The sequence below is a fragment of the Oryzias melastigma genome, linkage group LG23 (assembly GCF_002922805.2).
Source record: "Oryzias melastigma strain HK-1 linkage group LG23, ASM292280v2, whole genome shotgun sequence".
NCBI classification, from domain to species: Eukaryota; Metazoa; Chordata; class Actinopteri; order Beloniformes; family Adrianichthyidae; genus Oryzias; species Oryzias melastigma.
The window spans coordinates 15088844-15106996 of record NC_050534.1 but is presented as its reverse complement, the minus strand read 5'-3'; the positions used below and the strand labels follow the sequence as shown (position 1 = coordinate 15106996).

General features: G+C 37.6%; 2 protein-coding genes across 2 annotated transcripts in view; one reads left to right on the top strand and one right to left on the bottom strand.

Moving 5' to 3' along the window:
• The window catches only part of impdh1b (IMP (inosine 5'-monophosphate) dehydrogenase 1b), an 87256-nt gene that overhangs the window by 42657 nt on the left and 26446 nt on the right, over positions 1 to 18153 (top strand). The gene's annotated exons all lie outside the window — the stretch shown is intronic.
• Positions 1 to 18153, bottom strand: part of LOC112152908 (proline rich transmembrane protein 4) — a 28557-nt gene that overhangs the window by 5172 nt on the left and 5232 nt on the right. The window contains exons 2-3 of the mRNA XM_024282768.2: positions 14254 to 15322; positions 8249 to 8368 (exon numbers count right to left, since the gene is read on the bottom strand). Coding sequence (XP_024138536.1) covers positions 8249 to 8368; positions 14254 to 15238 — 1105 coding nt within the window. The 5' untranslated portion in view covers positions 15239 to 15322. The remainder of the gene's footprint in view (positions 1 to 8248; positions 8369 to 14253; positions 15323 to 18153) is intronic.

Below are 18153 nucleotides of genomic sequence, written 5' to 3'. Positions count from 1 at the left end.
TTTGCAACCCAGTGGTACTTCCTATATGGAACACGGAAGTAGGGGGGCTTGCTTCGTCCAGTTATTTTATATACAGTCTATGGTTTTATGTATACTCTATGTAAAGCTAAATAATGCGGTAAACATTTTTGTGTTTTATTAATTACCATATTTTCTTTAATCCATGAACATTTTAAAGGGTCTACCATGCTAAATCGCTTTTTAATTTTTTTTAGCTTTTAAGTACATTACAATGCTCATTTCACATTATAAACAACTCCGATACAGTATTTTGAGTCGTTCAGGTATTTCTGAGTAATCCTAAAAACTTGCGCTCTGAGCATCAGCCTCTCCCAACCCATGAAAACGAGCGTGTTCTCACAAGTTGATGTCACAAATTGAGAGCAGCTCCTTTCAGGAAGGGTCTGCGATGCCGTAATCGCATAGGAAAAAATCACAAAAATAATTAATATTTCATAAAATTTGTTCTATAGTGCCCTAAAAGTAATATATAGGATCATAAATATATATATATATATATATATATATAAATATAGTTTACTCTGAAAGAGTTAAGAAAAGCCTGGTATAGGCTCTTTAAAACACAAATCTGACATATAAACATGCTAACACAGAAAAAAACTTAATATTTGATAAATAATGACTGAAGTAATGTAATGTTTCTAGAGGAAATTGGATTTACTTTGCCCTAGGATTCCATCAACTGTAAAGATCAAGTAAAATCAATTAATCGATATTTAATTTAAGGAACAAATCTGATTTTTAACAACTAAAACTTATCATTTTTACATCCTCCAAACGCTTAAAATTACAAATTGCTAAAATATTTACGTTTTTTGGTCTAAAAAAATCAAACCATGCAAACCCTGAAATGCCAATTTTTTTTTGCAGGTAATCAGGTTAAAACAATCTGTTACTTAACTGAGAATTGGTCATAAAGCAACAAATTATATCATTAACGTTTCACTAAATGTAAAAAAAAAAGGAAAAGTCGATTTAAAGTTTGCATAAAACTCAAAAGTCCAGACAGGAATGTCGAACATTTTTGATTTTCAGTCCTTACCAACCATTCAACCTTTTAACTACCTGCTCTACCACATTTTAGAGCACATTTTAAAAACATATTTAAAAAAAAAATACTCACCCGAGGCAATAGAAGAATACAATATTTTTCATTGATTTTTTTTCTTTGCAAGTTATTTAAGGGTAATTAAAATTGCTACAAAAAGCCCCCAAAACAGTCACAGCAACAATCATAAATACTATCCTAATAATGTATTTTTCTTTCTCAAAACTGTGAGTCTTTATGTGATGCAGCCAAAAGCTGCAGCTGCTTGAAATGAAGGCTGAACTGAAGTCTCACTGTGTGGCTTCAGCAGCAATCTCATCTCATCATAACAGACAGTAGCTTTGTGGGAAACGTGACTCGAGAGTAAAGCAAACACGCAGCATGAATGCGAGGGGTCCTGATAAAGTAGGTGAGATTCGGCGCACAGTTATGTCAACGACTCCACCGCCCGTTTGTTTGCTCTCAGGGCCGACGGCTTGTGTGCCCGTGGTGTCGGGCTGAGTGGAAAACATGATGGGTTTTGAATTAGTGCCATGTTTTCTTGGCCTCGGCCGTGTCGCTTGGTGTCGGCGGTTTCAGCTGCAGTGAGAGGACGGATGAGAGCTGCCTGATCGTACACGCACATTCCTGTGGGAACGAGTTTCTCGCGGTTTTAGACAGTTGACACATCTGAAGAGGATCAGAAGAAAATCTGTGAGCGCCAAGCATCCAGCAATGAGGGCAAGAAAAAAAGGACAGAATTTATGTTTCATTGTCTTTCCATTTCAAGGAAATACGTTGTACTTTTCATTAAATAAAGTAAAACTATAAAGTGTATCTTATTGCAATTAAAGTCCCACTTTGATCATCGTTTGATCAATTGTAAAACTCCTGCTAGCTTACAATAGACTTGTAATATTGGAGCTATCCAGTTGAACACCTTTGAGCCAGATAAAAGTTAAAGTTCCATTAGTTGTCACGCACCGCAGTGTGAGATTTGTTCTCTGCATTTGACCCATCCCCTTGGAGAGTGGTGAGGTGCAGACACAGCTGCGATTGGGACCTATTTGGTGGTTTAACCCCAATCCCAACTCTTATTGCTGAGTGTCAAGAAGGGAGGTACTGGGTCCCATTTTTACAATCTTTGGTAAGACTCGGCCAGGATTTGAACTCATGACCTTCCAGTCTCAAGGCGGCGGACACTCTACCACAAGGCCACTGAGCTGGTACAAGCTAGATACCAGCTCGAACGAGGAATACAAAGACGTACACGGATCTAGTCGTCTACAAGTGAATGCATCAGAATGGAGCTTGTGGCCTGCCATAGTAGCTCTACGTCACACCAAAGCTTTTTCCAATGGCATTTTTGTCTGCTCCTTATTCACAAGGATTTGAATAAAGAAATACTCAGAAACATCGCCAGAAAAATGGCACAAAAACATTTCAAAACACAATTTTCATTGGAGTAGTCCTTTAAGGGTATATTTAGACTGGAAAAGTCCATTGGTCCGGACAGAGTCCGCTTTCTTCGGTCCGGATCGAGTCCTGAACCTTGCATTTAGTCTGTAATCAGATTGCCTTTCAAACGGACATTTCTGTGTCAAACCAAAGCCTGGAAACAAAACCACATGACTAAACATCTCTTCAGTCATTGGCCAGGAATTATGAGGCCGGAGAAAACGTATCGGAAGTTCTGACCACCACTGGAAATGTCATACACATTCATACACCATTGAAGCCTCACTGGAGGCAAGAGGGTGAAGTGTCTTTCCTAAAGCTACAACAGCAGTTGACTGGACAGAGCGGGGATCAAACCGCCGACTTGCTCAACCACCTGAGCCACTGGTGCCCAGATTTATATTTCACAGACCAATGTTGAACATCTGTATCAACGTCAGGAACAATACTTTTTACTGCTACTTTGGCATGGAAGAGGCGGTTACTGACGTCTAAGACGGTTCGCTGATAAGTGTTTATGGCATAGAGATTGTCGTGAAAATGGTGTGAGAAGTAATGCGTATTGCGTTACTGCATTCATCCAACCAAATTTCAATTTCAGTGGCTTTGTTACTCTGTTTACACCTCATAATACACCCTACAGTGACCGTTTTGGTCCAGTTGTTCCACTCCAAGCATGGAGTCTATTCAGACTCAGAGGAAACCAGAGCCCAGTCTGGAAACAAACTGAGACCACCATAAAAGATGGGTCAGAGAGCGGTTCCTGGTCCAGGACCAGTGCCTTCAAACTGACAATTCTCCAGATTATCGGAGGAAACAAACTGTTTCTCTTTAAGCGAACCAAATGTGTCCAGACTGAATAAACCCCTAAAAGTGTTATTTTTTTTCAATTGTAAATGTAGAAATTTACATCAAGAGAAACTTAGTTTTGTGCATCAAAATGATGAGTTCCCTGCCTTCTAATTGGTCCTTTGTGACAGTTTATGAATTGTTTTATTATAATAGATTAATGCAAATCGTCGATGCATATTCCAAGTCAAGTCTGCATCAGGAAAACAAAACATTTTACTTGCCTTGCATCTTGATTACACATAAAAACAAAGAGATTATCAAACCTGCACCTGTTTGTGCGCACATTGAAAAGCTTGAATAGCTGGTCGCATGGAGGGAGACTATCAGCTGATATTAGCCTGTTGCTGTAGCTTTGATTGCACTCCGACTCACTGCCACACTTATGATTTATTTATCCTTCGACTGGCTGAAAACTCCTATTTTCATGCACATAATTTCTAGCTGCTTTACTTGTATTTATCCTGAGCAAATCATGAATGTTTTCATTTTAATTTTGAGGTTTGAGGATCCTGGTTAGATTCTAATGATAATGTAGCTGTACTTCTGTAAGGTGGCAAATAATACATTTAATTTCATTCTATTTTACTTCAAAAGAAAAACGAAAGGATTCTTTTGATGTCGGAAGGTCTCCGAACATGGTTCTCTAACTGGCTGCCTGTTGATTCTGCATCCGAAGACTCCATGTTGCTTTAATCTGATTGCCTTCATTTTCAATCAGGCTCTCCTCAGAAAAAGCAGTTTAGTGGGAGCTTTAGTTAGAGCACGCACTCCAAGCAGGAGACAGCTGGCTGTGACGGAGCTGTGAAACTGTAATGTAATGTTTCATTCTCTGCTGCAAAAGTTCCATTCAAAACTGTTCCTTTTTTTTAAATACAATAGCTTTGCTTTTTTTTTTCTTACTGTTACAATCAAACATCTGCTGCGCAGACACTAAAGCTTTGATCAAACAAACCAAATAACTCCACGGCGCTCCATCGACACGGCACATTTGACGAGTCTATTTTTGAAAATCACTCGACATCATCGGCTATTCCGAGCGGTTTAATGTGGGTTACATCTGCTGCTGTGAACTGGGCCGAAAGCTTCGAACAACCCGACAAGATGATGGATGCGCGCGGTCCATTCGAATGGGGGATCGTGAAAATGATCATTGATTTTTGTATTTAAGCAAACTCAACCTAAACCGTAGTGTGGAACGTGTCGGGTACACATCAGGTTAATACATGCTTTGTTTACAAAAAGATGGTAGTTCAAAATTGTATTTTTTTGTTTAATATTAATATTTGTGCTCTCTAAAAAATAAGTTACAAAAATAAAACTAAAGTCACTTGAGACTCTCCAAAGAAAATTATGTTTTTAACATGTTTTTGTTGCATTTTTTCATGATGGACATATTTAAAGAAAATTAAACAAAAAATTAGATGTCTAAGAATGTCTTTATTCATATTATTGTGAATCAGATTAAAATGCTGTCGAAAAAAAAGAGTGTATGTATGATGTTGAAAATACGCTGGGTGGGCCACAAGCTTCACTCAGAGAAGGGAAAACTTGTATAATTTTGATAAAATATTTTTTTATGGAGATTAAAATATTGAAAGTTATTTAATTATTAAGTTGATTTATTCTGGAATAATATTCCTGCCTGTTTATTATTCAAAATTATGTTTAAAAGTTATGGTTTTAAAAATGGGCATTCTGCTAGCTTTTTGGGCTATTTTGGCATTTACTAAGGTTTTTTTAAGCTATTTTGGAGTTGAGCTATTTCAGCTACTTGCTAACTGTTTTGGCTAATTTATACTTTTTTCAGTTTTTTAGGATATTTTAAAGTTTAGCTGTTTTTTCAGCTACATCCTAGCTCTTTTGGCTAACCTAAGTTTTTTTTTTTTTTGTGGTTATTTTGGCATTTAGCTAATATTTTAGCTGGCTATCAGCTTCAGCGTTTTCCACTGTTAGCTTCAGGGTTTTTGCTATCAATTTCAGCATCTTCAGCGGCCAAATTCAGCTTACAGCATTCACACTAGCATTATCGCAGGTAATGCTATATATCTACCTCATAATTATGTTAAAAAGGTATGGTTTTAAAGTTTTAAAAATGTAATTTAGTGTGTTCAATAAATGTCTTGTTCGGCCCACGACCAAAGGTGTTTTTTGGATTTTGACCCCTTGTGCGATTGAGTTTGACACCCCTGCTCTACACCAAATCTCCCACAACTCAGAGGTAAATTTCTAGTGAACTACTGATGCTCAGCACAAACTATGACAGTTTGACTGAGAGAGCTTTTAAAAAAAAGATCAAAATATGATTGGATTTGAGTCTTTAAAGCGACAAAAGTTCATGGTTGACCTTTAACAGGTAAAAAAAGTTTCAGATTTTATCCCTAAATATTAATGTGCTTTAAAAAAAAAAGGTTTAACGCAGCAACCTATTATATGTGAAAAAGAAGTAAAAAAGCAAAGCATAAAATATATTTTCATTTTTATTAACTGAACTCAATATGAATGCTTTTTTGATCTATGAAGAAAAGTTTTTTTTCAGTTTTTATTTCCATTTTAACAAGTTTTGCTACATTTTTAATCGGCTCTGTAGAAAGCTTTCTAGTATCTCTAACGGCAGAAACAGAGTTTCTTCATTAAGCTTTCTTTGATGGAGGCGGAGGAGGTCAGGCATCACTGCGAACCGACAGGCCATTTATTCATGTCAGACAGAACGTTGACAGCAGGAGCTGGCGTGGAGGTGAGCCGCTTGAAAAGCAGCCGGATAGACTCGCTGCTTGATATACTGGTCAAATTAGGGGTGTCTTGATCCGATCATGTCCTTTCAGACTCAACCGGAATCGGATGTTGGATCCCGATCAGGGATTGGATATCACTTTAATTAAATTTTTGATCAATGCTTTATATTTAAAGCTTATTATGTCAAATGAATACTAGAATCATGACATATCATGACATTTTATTGCTGTAAAAAGCAGCAGAAAACCATGCTAGTTTGATCAGGAGATGAACAAAACTAGCTCAGAAAAGTCAGCATGGGCTCAATAACTGTTTTAATAAACATTAAAAACTTGACAGCAAATGTTTTATTGGCTTGTCTTAACGAAAATAATGACCTACAAAGGGATTTCAAAAGAGAAACTTTGTCTTTTTAATAATAATTGAACGGGGAGACGGCAATGAGGAAGCTGCTAAGAGACTGTCTATAAAGTACGGGAATAGATCAGATCCGTACCGGTTCCAGACGTGGTATTGGCTCCGGGCGCATTACCAGATGTGGACCGGTTTGGGGTTAGAGCTCTGGGTTAGAGTACCGGTACCGGCTGCATTCCGAGATTTGGTCCACAACCAGTACCACGACAAAGGGAGAGTCTCTGAATGATAAATGATGCGCCGCTTTTCTCTGCTTCAGAATCTGCTGGAATGATGATGATCGTGTTAACGGTTGAGAAGTTATGACAGGTCAATGAACATTAACTCTGGAGCTAAAGCATTAAAGAGTTAAGCGTTAAATGACAAAATAAGGTGAATAAAACCTGGATCTGTTTATAAAATGTGTTTATTTTTTTAAATGTGTTACAAAAGTAGCGACAGATACTCAAAATCAGATGACGCTAAATCGGATCGTGGCCAAAAAAAAATCTGATTGGGAAATTCATAGATCAAAATTAACAGCTGATGTATATGGAGAGAAAATGGACTCACCTGATTTGTGTGTGTGTGTAATTCTTCATTTGTAACTTGTGTCTGCAAGTTTGTGTGTAATTTAATGCACTTGAAAATTGTGTATTCATATGTAAAAAAACTACAAAATAAATTTACACACGTACAACTTTAAATTACAACATCTTGAAACAGACTACACACACAAATCTTAAAAAAGTATTTACAAATCGCTTGTTACACATACAAAATTTACATTTACAAACAAATTTAATTTGAAATTTTTTCATGTCTCCTTTATGTCATTATCCATCCATCCATCTTCTTAACCGCTTTGTCCCTTTCGGGGTCGCGGGGTGCTGGAGCCTAACCCGGCTGCTGATAAGCGAAGGCGGGGTTCACCCTGGACAGGTCGCCAGTCTGTCTCAGGGCCTCAATCACACACCCATTCACTCTCACATTCACTCCTAGGGGCAATTTAGAGTCACCAATTAACCTATGAAGCATGTTTTTGGACGGTGGGAGGAAGCCGGAGTCCCCGGTGAAAACCCACGCATGCACGGGGAGAACATGCAAACTCCACACAGAAAGGTCCCAGCCGGGATTCGAACCGGGGCCTTCTCGCTGTGAGGCGAGAGCGCTAACCACTGCGCCACCGTGCAGCCCCTTTATGTCATTATGTTTTGGTAATCCACCTCATTAGAGAAAGAAATGACATCAAATCAAGATGAAAATGTGTTTGTTTTATTTGTGATTAATAACATAAATGCATATATATACCGGTATATATTTATTGTAAACCAGAATATACTGAGGGCTTTTTTTTTTTAAACAGGGACTTTAGTTCTAATTTAATTGAAGGAAAAACAGAAACTTGAGAAACGCTGCATTCATGCAGTGTTGGAATGATCGGAAAAATGACTGTCAAACTCTGAAAACACAAAAATAAAAATCTTTGGTCAGCAATCTTTCGATCTCTCATTCTTAGACACACTGTTATATTTCTGGAAGTTCACATCCATTTGTTCACTGTTGGGGGGCACTAGTTTTTAAAATAGCGGCTTGAATGAGCACTTTTCCTTTCCCACTGGAAGCAATTAGCAGGAAAAGGGCGCAGAGTTTTTATTCGCTGTCTGACAGATGAACAGATTTAGAAGTAAAAAAGCTGCAGAACCGATTACAAAACAATGTTCTTCAAATAAAATACAGTAGAAGGGAGTCTTCTCGTCTCACCTGTGCTCCTCGGCAGGGATACTGTTAGCTGCGTTGTGGATGCTGTAGATTCGTCTGCCAAAGTTGAAGATGAAGGAGACGCACCTTCCTCTTCCTCCTTGATCTCCGTTCTTGGCAGCTCTGGGAAAACACGGGCAGTTTCACCTTTGAGTGATCTCAAAGCAACCGAGAACATAATTTAATTTCTACTACAAGGCATTGCTTCTCCAACGTTACCCTGTGTGAAACAGATTAGCGAACCTGGAGCTTGCCAAAGGAAAGTTTAACCCTCTCCGTTCTCCGCTCTCAGCACGTCTGAGACTGTAGAAAATGGAAGGACTATATATTTTAACCCAGTTCTGTCAGGGACAGCCTATCATCCACTTAGTTGTAGGCACTCATCCATAGCTCAGTAGACCGAGTCTCTGTGCTCTAATTACACTGACATCCTCACGTGCGTGTGGATGGGTGTTCTTCCATGTGCAACTTGACTGAAAGGAAACCCTCGGACCGTCATGTCATTCCCATTTCCCTGCTTCGCTATGGGTCACTGCTGAAATATGTTCACGTAATTACCAGCGAAATAAAACCGTCAATAAGGAGACGTGCTAAGGTGTGGAGAGCCATTGAGAGTATTGTTAAATCAGATTGGAGGCTGGTATCTGAACAAAACAATATTAGTCATGCCTAGAGCGTAGAGTTAATCATCAGGGTTAATTACTCCCAAAGACAAATTCATTTTTTGCATCATTAAACTCGACAAAGCTGGTGCTTTGTCTTGGTCAAGAAAAAAAATGGAGTAATTACTTGTAAAAGCTGTGTTTACTGGATGAAACAACTTCACCAGTTACAGGTTTGCTTTTAAGCTAAGATTTTTGATTTAAGTCTTGGTAGAAATTGTTCAGGGTTTAATGGATTTTCATTTGGACTAAAGTAAAGACATCCACTTGACAGCAAACACACAAACATTTGATTGAAATGTAATTGTTGAAACGGCTTGAAGTCAACTGTAAAACATTACATTTGTGAGTCTGTTGTTTTTGTAAGGCACAAAATTGTTACTGATGCCATTTCTGCACCTACTCTGTTCTAAACAATATTAACCTCACAGTTTTTCTAATGTAGTGAATACATACTTTTATAGAGCCGTATAGCCTCGTTTCCACTGAGCGGTCCGACATTTTGAGCGTTTCCATTGTTAAATGTCATAAAGCAGTACCGAACCGGTACATAGAAGTTAAAAAAAAAAGTACTTGTTTCTGGTGTGCTAGAAACAGTATTAATTCTTTTTTTTTTAAATTCCATTGTCCGTATATTTCCATTCATGGTATGTTTTTTCTGAATTCTTTAAGCCTAATGGAAAGAAGACATTTTTAGATTTCTTTTTAATGTTTTTCTTAATTTTTTAAATGTTTAACTCTAATTTAGGGTTTACAAAATGTTTTTTTTTTTACTTAATTAGAAATAGAAAGCCTTTATCGCCATTATACTTGTTACTAGCAGAAGTTGTTGATACAACAATACAGATAAATAAATAGAAAAAATAAAAGAATACCTTACGTTACAAAGAAATGTACAAAAATCACAGAGGAATGTGCAAGTATCAGGTGACCTGTGGATGGAGATTGGTATTCAGTACAGTCCCAACTTTTAGAAAGAAACTGTATCTGAAATTAGTTGAAAATTAAGCAAAAAGAAACAAGATTTGAGCAACTTTCTTGATATAAATGCCATTATTGCTTGGGTAATACAGCAAATAGATTATGAGCAGCAAAACTTTATTTTTTGTCTAAAATATCCATTTGGTCAAGACAATATTTTTTGGTTCTGTTTTCACAGATGTAAAATATTAAAAATCATAATAAATAGATATATAATTAAAATTCAGATTTTTCATTAATTTATACTGTAATTCTGTATGTACAAAAAAGAAACTTGGAACATTTTAGAGACAAAACTATTGACTCAACAAACTGAGTTGAACTTGTCATTTTTAAGTACTTTTTCCGGATATTCTAAACACTTAAATGAAAAACAAATGAAAAAAGATAAGTTTATATAAAAAAAGGATTATGTTGCACGTAATAACAATGTAAGCCTGAGTTAACAATTAAAACCAGCAGAAGTGTATTAACTGGGATGACAGAGAAATGTACATGAAATGAATGCAAAGAAGATTCATTTTGAGACTTAAAATTTCTTTCATCAAATTACATCATGCTTCTGGATTTCTAGTACTTTTGAACCCTGATTTTAATAGGATGTGCAGTAATCCTCGTGTATCATAACTGTTCCTTTAGTCATTCTCTTGAGGTTCATTAAAGTCTTAGAATTATAAAGGATATTAAAAGCAAACAGGACTGAATAAAATACATTATGAGATTAAAATTCTAAGAGGGTAACCACAGATCTATTTGCATCAAAGCCTATTTTCAATGTAGAATCTATAAAGCAGCATCAGATATGCACATCACATGCTCTGTGTCTGCAGTAAATCCATTTTCATTATCAATCAAACCATGTCTACTCTTTATAGCTTCAATTACATCAAAAATACATCCTTTTAGGTAGCGGTGGGGTGTGCTAAGGGTCTAAAGATGGTGCTACAGCACAGAAATAGTGGGAGGAGGGGCGGGTACATGATAAAATATATCTTATCAGAATGAAAGTCACAGGAGAGGTTTCAGGAAGCCTACATCCCCAACCTGCTCATTGCGTTCTCTCATCTTTCCCTGCTTCCTATAATTGCCCTTTTTTATGTTCTCTTTATGGAGGATCCAGATGCAGAGCATTGGTGCTTGCTACACACCAGAATTTCACTGTAGCAGCCCCGAAGGTGAAGGGATTGTGCAGATATTTAGATGTCGCATGGGATGATTTATGAAAGTGCAAGAATTGCTTACCACCTTCGTCCTTCAGCGAGATATAATCAGTAAATTATATATATATATATATCAACTATATATATATAAATAATGTATATATATAAGTATGCATATATAACATATATTATATATATATATATATATATATCAACTATATATATACAGAATGTATATATATAATGTATATGTATATATAACATATATATATATACTTATTTAATATATATATATATATACACATATGATATATGTGTATATATATATGCATGCATATATACTGTATATATAAAATCAGTAAATTAACTCTGAGCAATTTCAGAACAAAAACACAGAGTCTAGAATTGTCTTTCGCCCTTGTCTAGACACCTTCACAGTAGCCTGAGCTGATGTATATCAATAGAGGGATTTGTGTTTGGAGAAAGGCTGCAGTCAGAAAAAAAGAGAGGGGGTGGAGGCGACTGCCTGCCGCGAAGCCCGTTCACCTTACAAACAAGCACCACAGCAGACGGTCCGCTGGTGCTTTCGCTGAGTGTGCGCTTGGAATATTGATACACAGACCCTGCTGCCCTCCCCTCCCCGAACGCCACATGGTGCACAGCTCAAAACAAGACCAAATATGACCCCAGCAAATGGATTTAAGGAGTTCCACTTTCAAGATAAACAAACAAACCGTCCTTTTTCTTTTTGTAAATTTGTAAAGAAAATCAAAACAACTTGTTGTTTTTTTTTTGTAATGTTAAGTAATCTTTTGTAGTTTGAAACATGATGTTGCTCTTCAGTCAAAATCTGCAAAAATCCACTAAAGACATAAAATACTGCCCCCTCCCCCCCCCAAAAAGCTTGTCCGAAGCCCAGTGAAGCCCTTGGCTTTTGGAGCTTCTTTGAGTTCACCAAAGACTCTTTTAGCTAATTATCGAATGTTCATTGACGTTGCTGTGATCAATACATTCAATCCATTGGTGTCTCAAAGCAGAGTCTTAGGGAAAAGAATGAAACCTAACATCAAAATGTTTTTTTTTATTGATTCACAATCCTTTACAAATGCAGTCAAATGAGCCGCCGTTCGCATTTCTGTGGTCGCATCAACAAGCTCCGTAGAGATTTCCCAGCGTTCTCGGCACTGCTACTATAAGTGTTGAATCACACTCACTCAAAAAATCATCTACGATCTTCTCTTCTCCAGCACCTGAGCTAGATTCTAGCCGGGCCAGATTAGGGGTTTAGCGCATGTGCAGCAGAGCTGTTGTGAGGTAAAGAAGGCTCATTAATTCAAACAGAGCCCATCTGCAACAGTTTGATTAACAGCAATTTAAAAGGAGAAATACTCGGAAATGCAAAAAACGAAATGATTTCTTCTTATATTTGTTCTCTTTCATAAGAAAAATGCCACACAAACATGTTAAAAACTCAAAAAACAGATTTTCATCTGAGGGAGACGTTAAGAGCTAATTAAACGGTCAAGAAAAAGCCCCCCCCCCACTGTGACAGCTTTAGTTCCATAAAAGAGGCTAAATTTACTTTCACCTACAGCCATAAAAATCAATGACAATGTGTGAAATCATGAGGAAAACACATTAAACCGCCCTTGAACTTCTGACCTCTGTCTTAAAAAAGACAGCGGTTTTATGAGTTTAAAGCAAACCACTACAGTTCATACGTTCATATGTCAACTGTTTCACTTTTAAAGCCTGTTTTTAGACTAATACGTTTTATTCAGTGTCACTATGGTATCAGCACTAGTGAAACTATTACGCTTGATTAAATAAGCGAGGACACTAAATAGAGGTCAAACATCTCCATAATTGCCAAATACATACATTTATATAGTAGCCAACATGATACAATTATGGCATTGTTGTCATAGCAACTATCACATGCTGAAAAAATAGCTTCATCTGCAAAGTTTAAAGCTATTAAATGCTTTTACAATATCAAGACTATTAACCCCATTAACCCTAACTCAAATTTGTGAGTCAACAATTCTCGGATTTTGACTGAGAGTGGTGTGGTACAGGTGGGCGGGGCAAGACCACAGGTTGCTGGTGTTCTTTGTAGCAACCATCTACTCTACCTAATCTTTTTTTTTTATTTGGACGGCACTGAATCCACTATGTGAGTAAGTGATTGGACTCTAGATGAGCTGTCCCTCAGAGGATTTGGACAAATTGACAGGCAATTTGGTGCACTAATCTTGTTAGGTTTACCTGCTGAAGTAGCAGATAGGTTCTTGGACTTTAGGAACAGGTCTCTGCATCCACAGCAATATGCAAACTTGAAAGAAAACAAGGCAACCACGCAGTATGTTATCAAAAAAAATAAATAAAACGTTTGGACATGATAAGCAGAATTACAAATCAACCACAGACGGTCGGTACTAGTATAGCAACGGTTAACCCAAGAAGTACTTGGGTCATGATCTTATCAGACCAATTCCAACCCTTTCTTGGGGAGGAATAATCGACTCTTCATTTTCTATACCAACCCTTGACCTTACATGATGGATGTGTCTGTATACAGAGGAGAATCACCTTCTGAAAACTCATTAGGCATACAGACTCCAGACTGCCATCAGTGCTGGGGGGATGGGTCAAGGAGAAGATGCTGTGCCTTAGTGTCAGACTGAAACCTGTTCCTAACCAGTCGCTGGTTTGTGTCATAATTTTTGCCTTTTCATTCGAGTATAGAGTGGGTATAAAGTATTGGTTGAATAGTCTTTATCTACACTTTAAAGTAATAATTTATTAAATAAATTGTCAAAATGGTACATTGATGGATAGATAGATCTTGCGAAAGGTTCATATAAATAATACACCTCTAAATCCGGTTTAATCCTCTAAAAGTTCCAGTTTAACCCATTTTGATGTACCTGTAATTTTTTTGTACCAATTATTGCATAGGAGCTAACTTTTAAAAGAAGTCAGACATGTTATTTATTACCAACTGTTGAATTCTACCAAGTTAACTGCATAAATACCTCATTAGCTGCACTTTTTTCTCTTTCCAATTCAAATTGGATCCTTTTTCCTGCTTTCTGTAGCAGAAAGTGATCAAAGGTGCAGTTTTTGTTAGCCGCCCACTGAAAACAAAATGATTGATCACATCTATTGACCGGCCCTTATTGGTTTGCTCAACCATTCTTACCTTGTGTCATTGGAAATGTTACTCTGCGGGTCTCAGTAGTGGTTGTTACAGTAGATTTGATGGCTTGCTGGAGATCAATCCAAAATATAGTAGAGGTTCTTTCAGGATGTTCTTCGTGGTAGCCCATACTGGTTTTTGAGATGATCAGTTCAGTCTGGCTTTGAGTGGACTCTGTGGCCTCTACTGAGGGAAGGGAATTGCTTATAGTTGAGCCCTTCGGTGTGGAAGGAGCAACGGACCCAAGGAATAGTTTGTTAGCTGGTGTGGTCGTCACCTCTCTTGGGTCAGGTGTTGTCGTATGCCACGTCAGAGCAGTGGTTGTTGTCGGTATTGTTGAGGAACTCTTCTCAGAAAAATTATCATCCACTGCAGAATCGCTTTGTTTAGTTGAGGGATTTTGTGTTGTGACATCCATAGTAGGTTGAGCCTCTTCTGTGGTGCCCCATGGTAGGTGGGTATGTGTGGCATTTTGTTTAGGAGTGTCACTGCTGGTGGGACTGCTGGCCAACAGAGTGTTTGTGATAAAGCTACTTGTGGGAGAAACAAGAGCATCATTGTTGCTTTGCACTGTGCTGCTGTGTGGCCAATCCGATGTCCCTTGGGGAAGTGATTCGGTTCGTATCTCCGTCACGCTGGTTAGGAGCTCTTGAGCTAGTGTGGTGGGTGGTTGGGATCCTTCAGGAATGCTCCCATCTCCTGATCCGCTGTCTTCCAGAAAATGTCTGCTTGGTTCCGTCAGTCCTTTGACAGTTGTAGTGAAGACGGTGTCCTCGTCTTTTATTTCTGAGCTTCCATAAAAAGGAATGCTAAAAGGCAGGGAGAACTTAATGGGTGGCCTCCACCAAGAATAACTAGACTTCTTCTCAGGTGATTTTTCAGTAGATGTTGTGGGCCCCCACTGGGCGTCTTCATCAGTCAACGCTCGCCTATGTAGGAGCAAAAAATACCAAAGGAGGAGAGCCAAGGTCCGGTGGAGGCGAAGCATGCTGTCGTCAGTAGCTCTCGGACCGTCACATGTTGCTCTCAATTCTTTCGCTCCCTGAGGCAGGTTGTGCAGCTATAAAGCAGCCTGAAAAGATAAAAACACACACTTAGTGACACACTTTCCTTCTGCTGGTGAGCATCCATATTTGGGTTAAAATGAACCTGATAGAAACTGTTCATTTTTCCTTGTGTCAAGGACTTAGGGTGAGTTGCTTATTATAGCTCAACTACAGAGGCTATTCTATGCATTAATGTCCCATTCTAATCATCTATTTTAAAAGTGGTCTTTTAATTATGATTATACTGTTTTTAATCAGAAAAAGAAAAACTGATGTCGTTTTCTTGGACATAATTTCTTAAGAGCGGCAGGAGGTCATTAGAAATTTGCCTTTGAGGCTATAGTTGCATATCCCTAATGCCACCACACAGCGACCTAAATGCAAGTTTTTCAGCAAATTCAGCCGGTGGCCACACAGCAGCATTTGTATTTGTGAGGTGGCAGTTTCACTTTTACACCCTGCAGAGTTAAAATTTTTATGTGACCCTAGCATGAGTTGTAGACAAGATTGTTGGTTTGAAGTAAGTCTCCCCTCATCATCTCTTTGTTTACATTCCCTAGCTTAAAGCCCTCACAACACCAACCTAACATTACCGGTGCAAGAAAAATGGCGAGAAATATTGGCAATATCCAGACATACAGTTTTAAGCCAGATGCCAGCTCAGACGAGGAAAATGAAGACGTACATGGATCTATTTCTCTTTGGATACATCAGAATGGAGTACGGAGAATTTTTTGGTCTGCTCCCGATTCACAATTATTGGAATAAAGAAATACTCAGAAATGTAACTATTGTCTGCAGCAGTCACTGACTGCAAAGACAATCAAAATTTCTGCTCCTTTAATGAAAATTTGACCCCGGCCACATGCGCGAAAAATCATTGAATTGAATTTTAGGCATTGTGAATGACCCCCCACCCCAAGATAATAACATCACAGTAAGCAAAACCAAAAAAAAACAAAATACTACAAAAACACATTAAAAACACCAAAAACAACATTTTCATTGGAGTGTGTCTTCACACAGCCTGCTTTTGTCACCCAAGTGTTATTGCTCACCGCTCTTCATTAGTTTTGCTGCTCACTTAAACAAAAAAAAAACTTCCGTCCATATGTGTCCCACCAAGAAATAATGTCTGAGGGGTGGGAGGATTGCAAAGAACTGGGGGTCTGGCTTGCCAGCAGAACTGAGGGGACCCCTAATTCTTTTGTGAGGCACCAAATGGTTCAAAGTTACTAGCCTGTTGCCTGAGTGAAAAGGCTGAAGCACCAAAGGAATTTCCCCTGCGAGAACAACAACCTGTATGCCTTAGCTGTACTTAACTCCCCCTCAAAACCCCCTCAGCTTCAACCTTGCTCTCGTTCAATCTCTGATTTATTTGTTCTTTAAAGCAGATGGAGAAAGATGCTTGTGTGGGAGTGAGAAAGGAAGAAAAAACATCCATATTTACTGGAAACTTCTGTCATTTTCTTTTTCTTTTTTTTAATTCTTCAACTACTATTTGTTGTTTTTTTTTCTGTACTCTCCTAAGCTTTTCTTTTATTTACATTCCTGATCGGGACATCTCAGATCGAGATTGCAGACCACATGTCAACACCTCCAATTCACCCCAGGTCGGATGAGGCTAAAGATACACGGTTCCATGCTCTATTTTAGTCTGGAGCTTCCCACACATTTCCCAGTTTTAGCAGTTCGATTGTCAGAATAAAAGCCAGTTTCTGAGGATTTTTAGAACAATTCGATCTCAAGAAAAAACCCACCTGAATAAAATCATGCTTTATGTTCACAAATAATATGGTTTTTAGATATATTTGGAGTTGCATGTTCAGACAGATGCCCTGTTCTGCAGCAAGTACGAACACCCACACTTGTTTATTTTTTATGTTTGTGTCCTAAAGACATCTTGCCAGCATATATGGTTCAATCTAAAAAGGGGATCATGTAGCCTGAGGCGAGTTATGTTTCATTCCCTGTTGTACTTTTGTTGATTTAATATCTATTATTTAAACAGCACAGGCAATGTATTATTTATTTTGAAAAAGCATTCTCACATTTCACTTCTATATCACATTTCATCAGCGTCATGTTTCGATATTTGAAGGAAAGAAATGCTGCATGTAGGCTTCTAATTGTTTTATCTTAAACGTTTCTCAACTTTTGTGAAGTTTTATAAAAATGTTATCCTATATTGGTCATGTGTCTGTCCACCTGATGCAGCAGTGTCAAACTCAATCGCACAAGGGCCCAAAATCCAAAACACAGGATAAACATTTCTTGAACACTCTAAAACTATTTTTTTTAAACTTTAAATCCATAACTTTATAACATAACTATGAACTAGATATATAGCATTACCAGCATAACTGAAGATACTGAAATTGATAGCTAAAAAAAACAAAAACAAAAAAAACGCTGAAGCTGATTGCCAGATAAAATATCAGCTAAATGCCAAATTAGCCTAAAAAAATTAGGTTAGCCGAAAAAGAAAAAAGCTAGCATTTTGCTTAAAAAATATCTAAACTTTAAAATAGCCCAAAAACCCGAAAAAGCCTAAATGAGCCCAAACAACTAGCATATAGGTGAAATATTAGCTAAACTATAACCAAAATTAGCCAAAACAGCTAGCATGTAGCTTAAATGTTAGCTAAACTCCAAAGGAACCTAAAAAACTAAATGAAAAAAGCCAAAATTAGCCAAAACAGCTAGCATATGTAGCTTAAATGTAATCTAAGGTCCAAAGGAGCCTAAAAAACTAAAATAAAAAACTCCCAAATTAGCCAAAACAGCTAGCTTGTAGCTGAAATATTAGCTAAAAAATAACCAAAGAAAAAAATCTTGAAATTTTCAAAAAATTCCA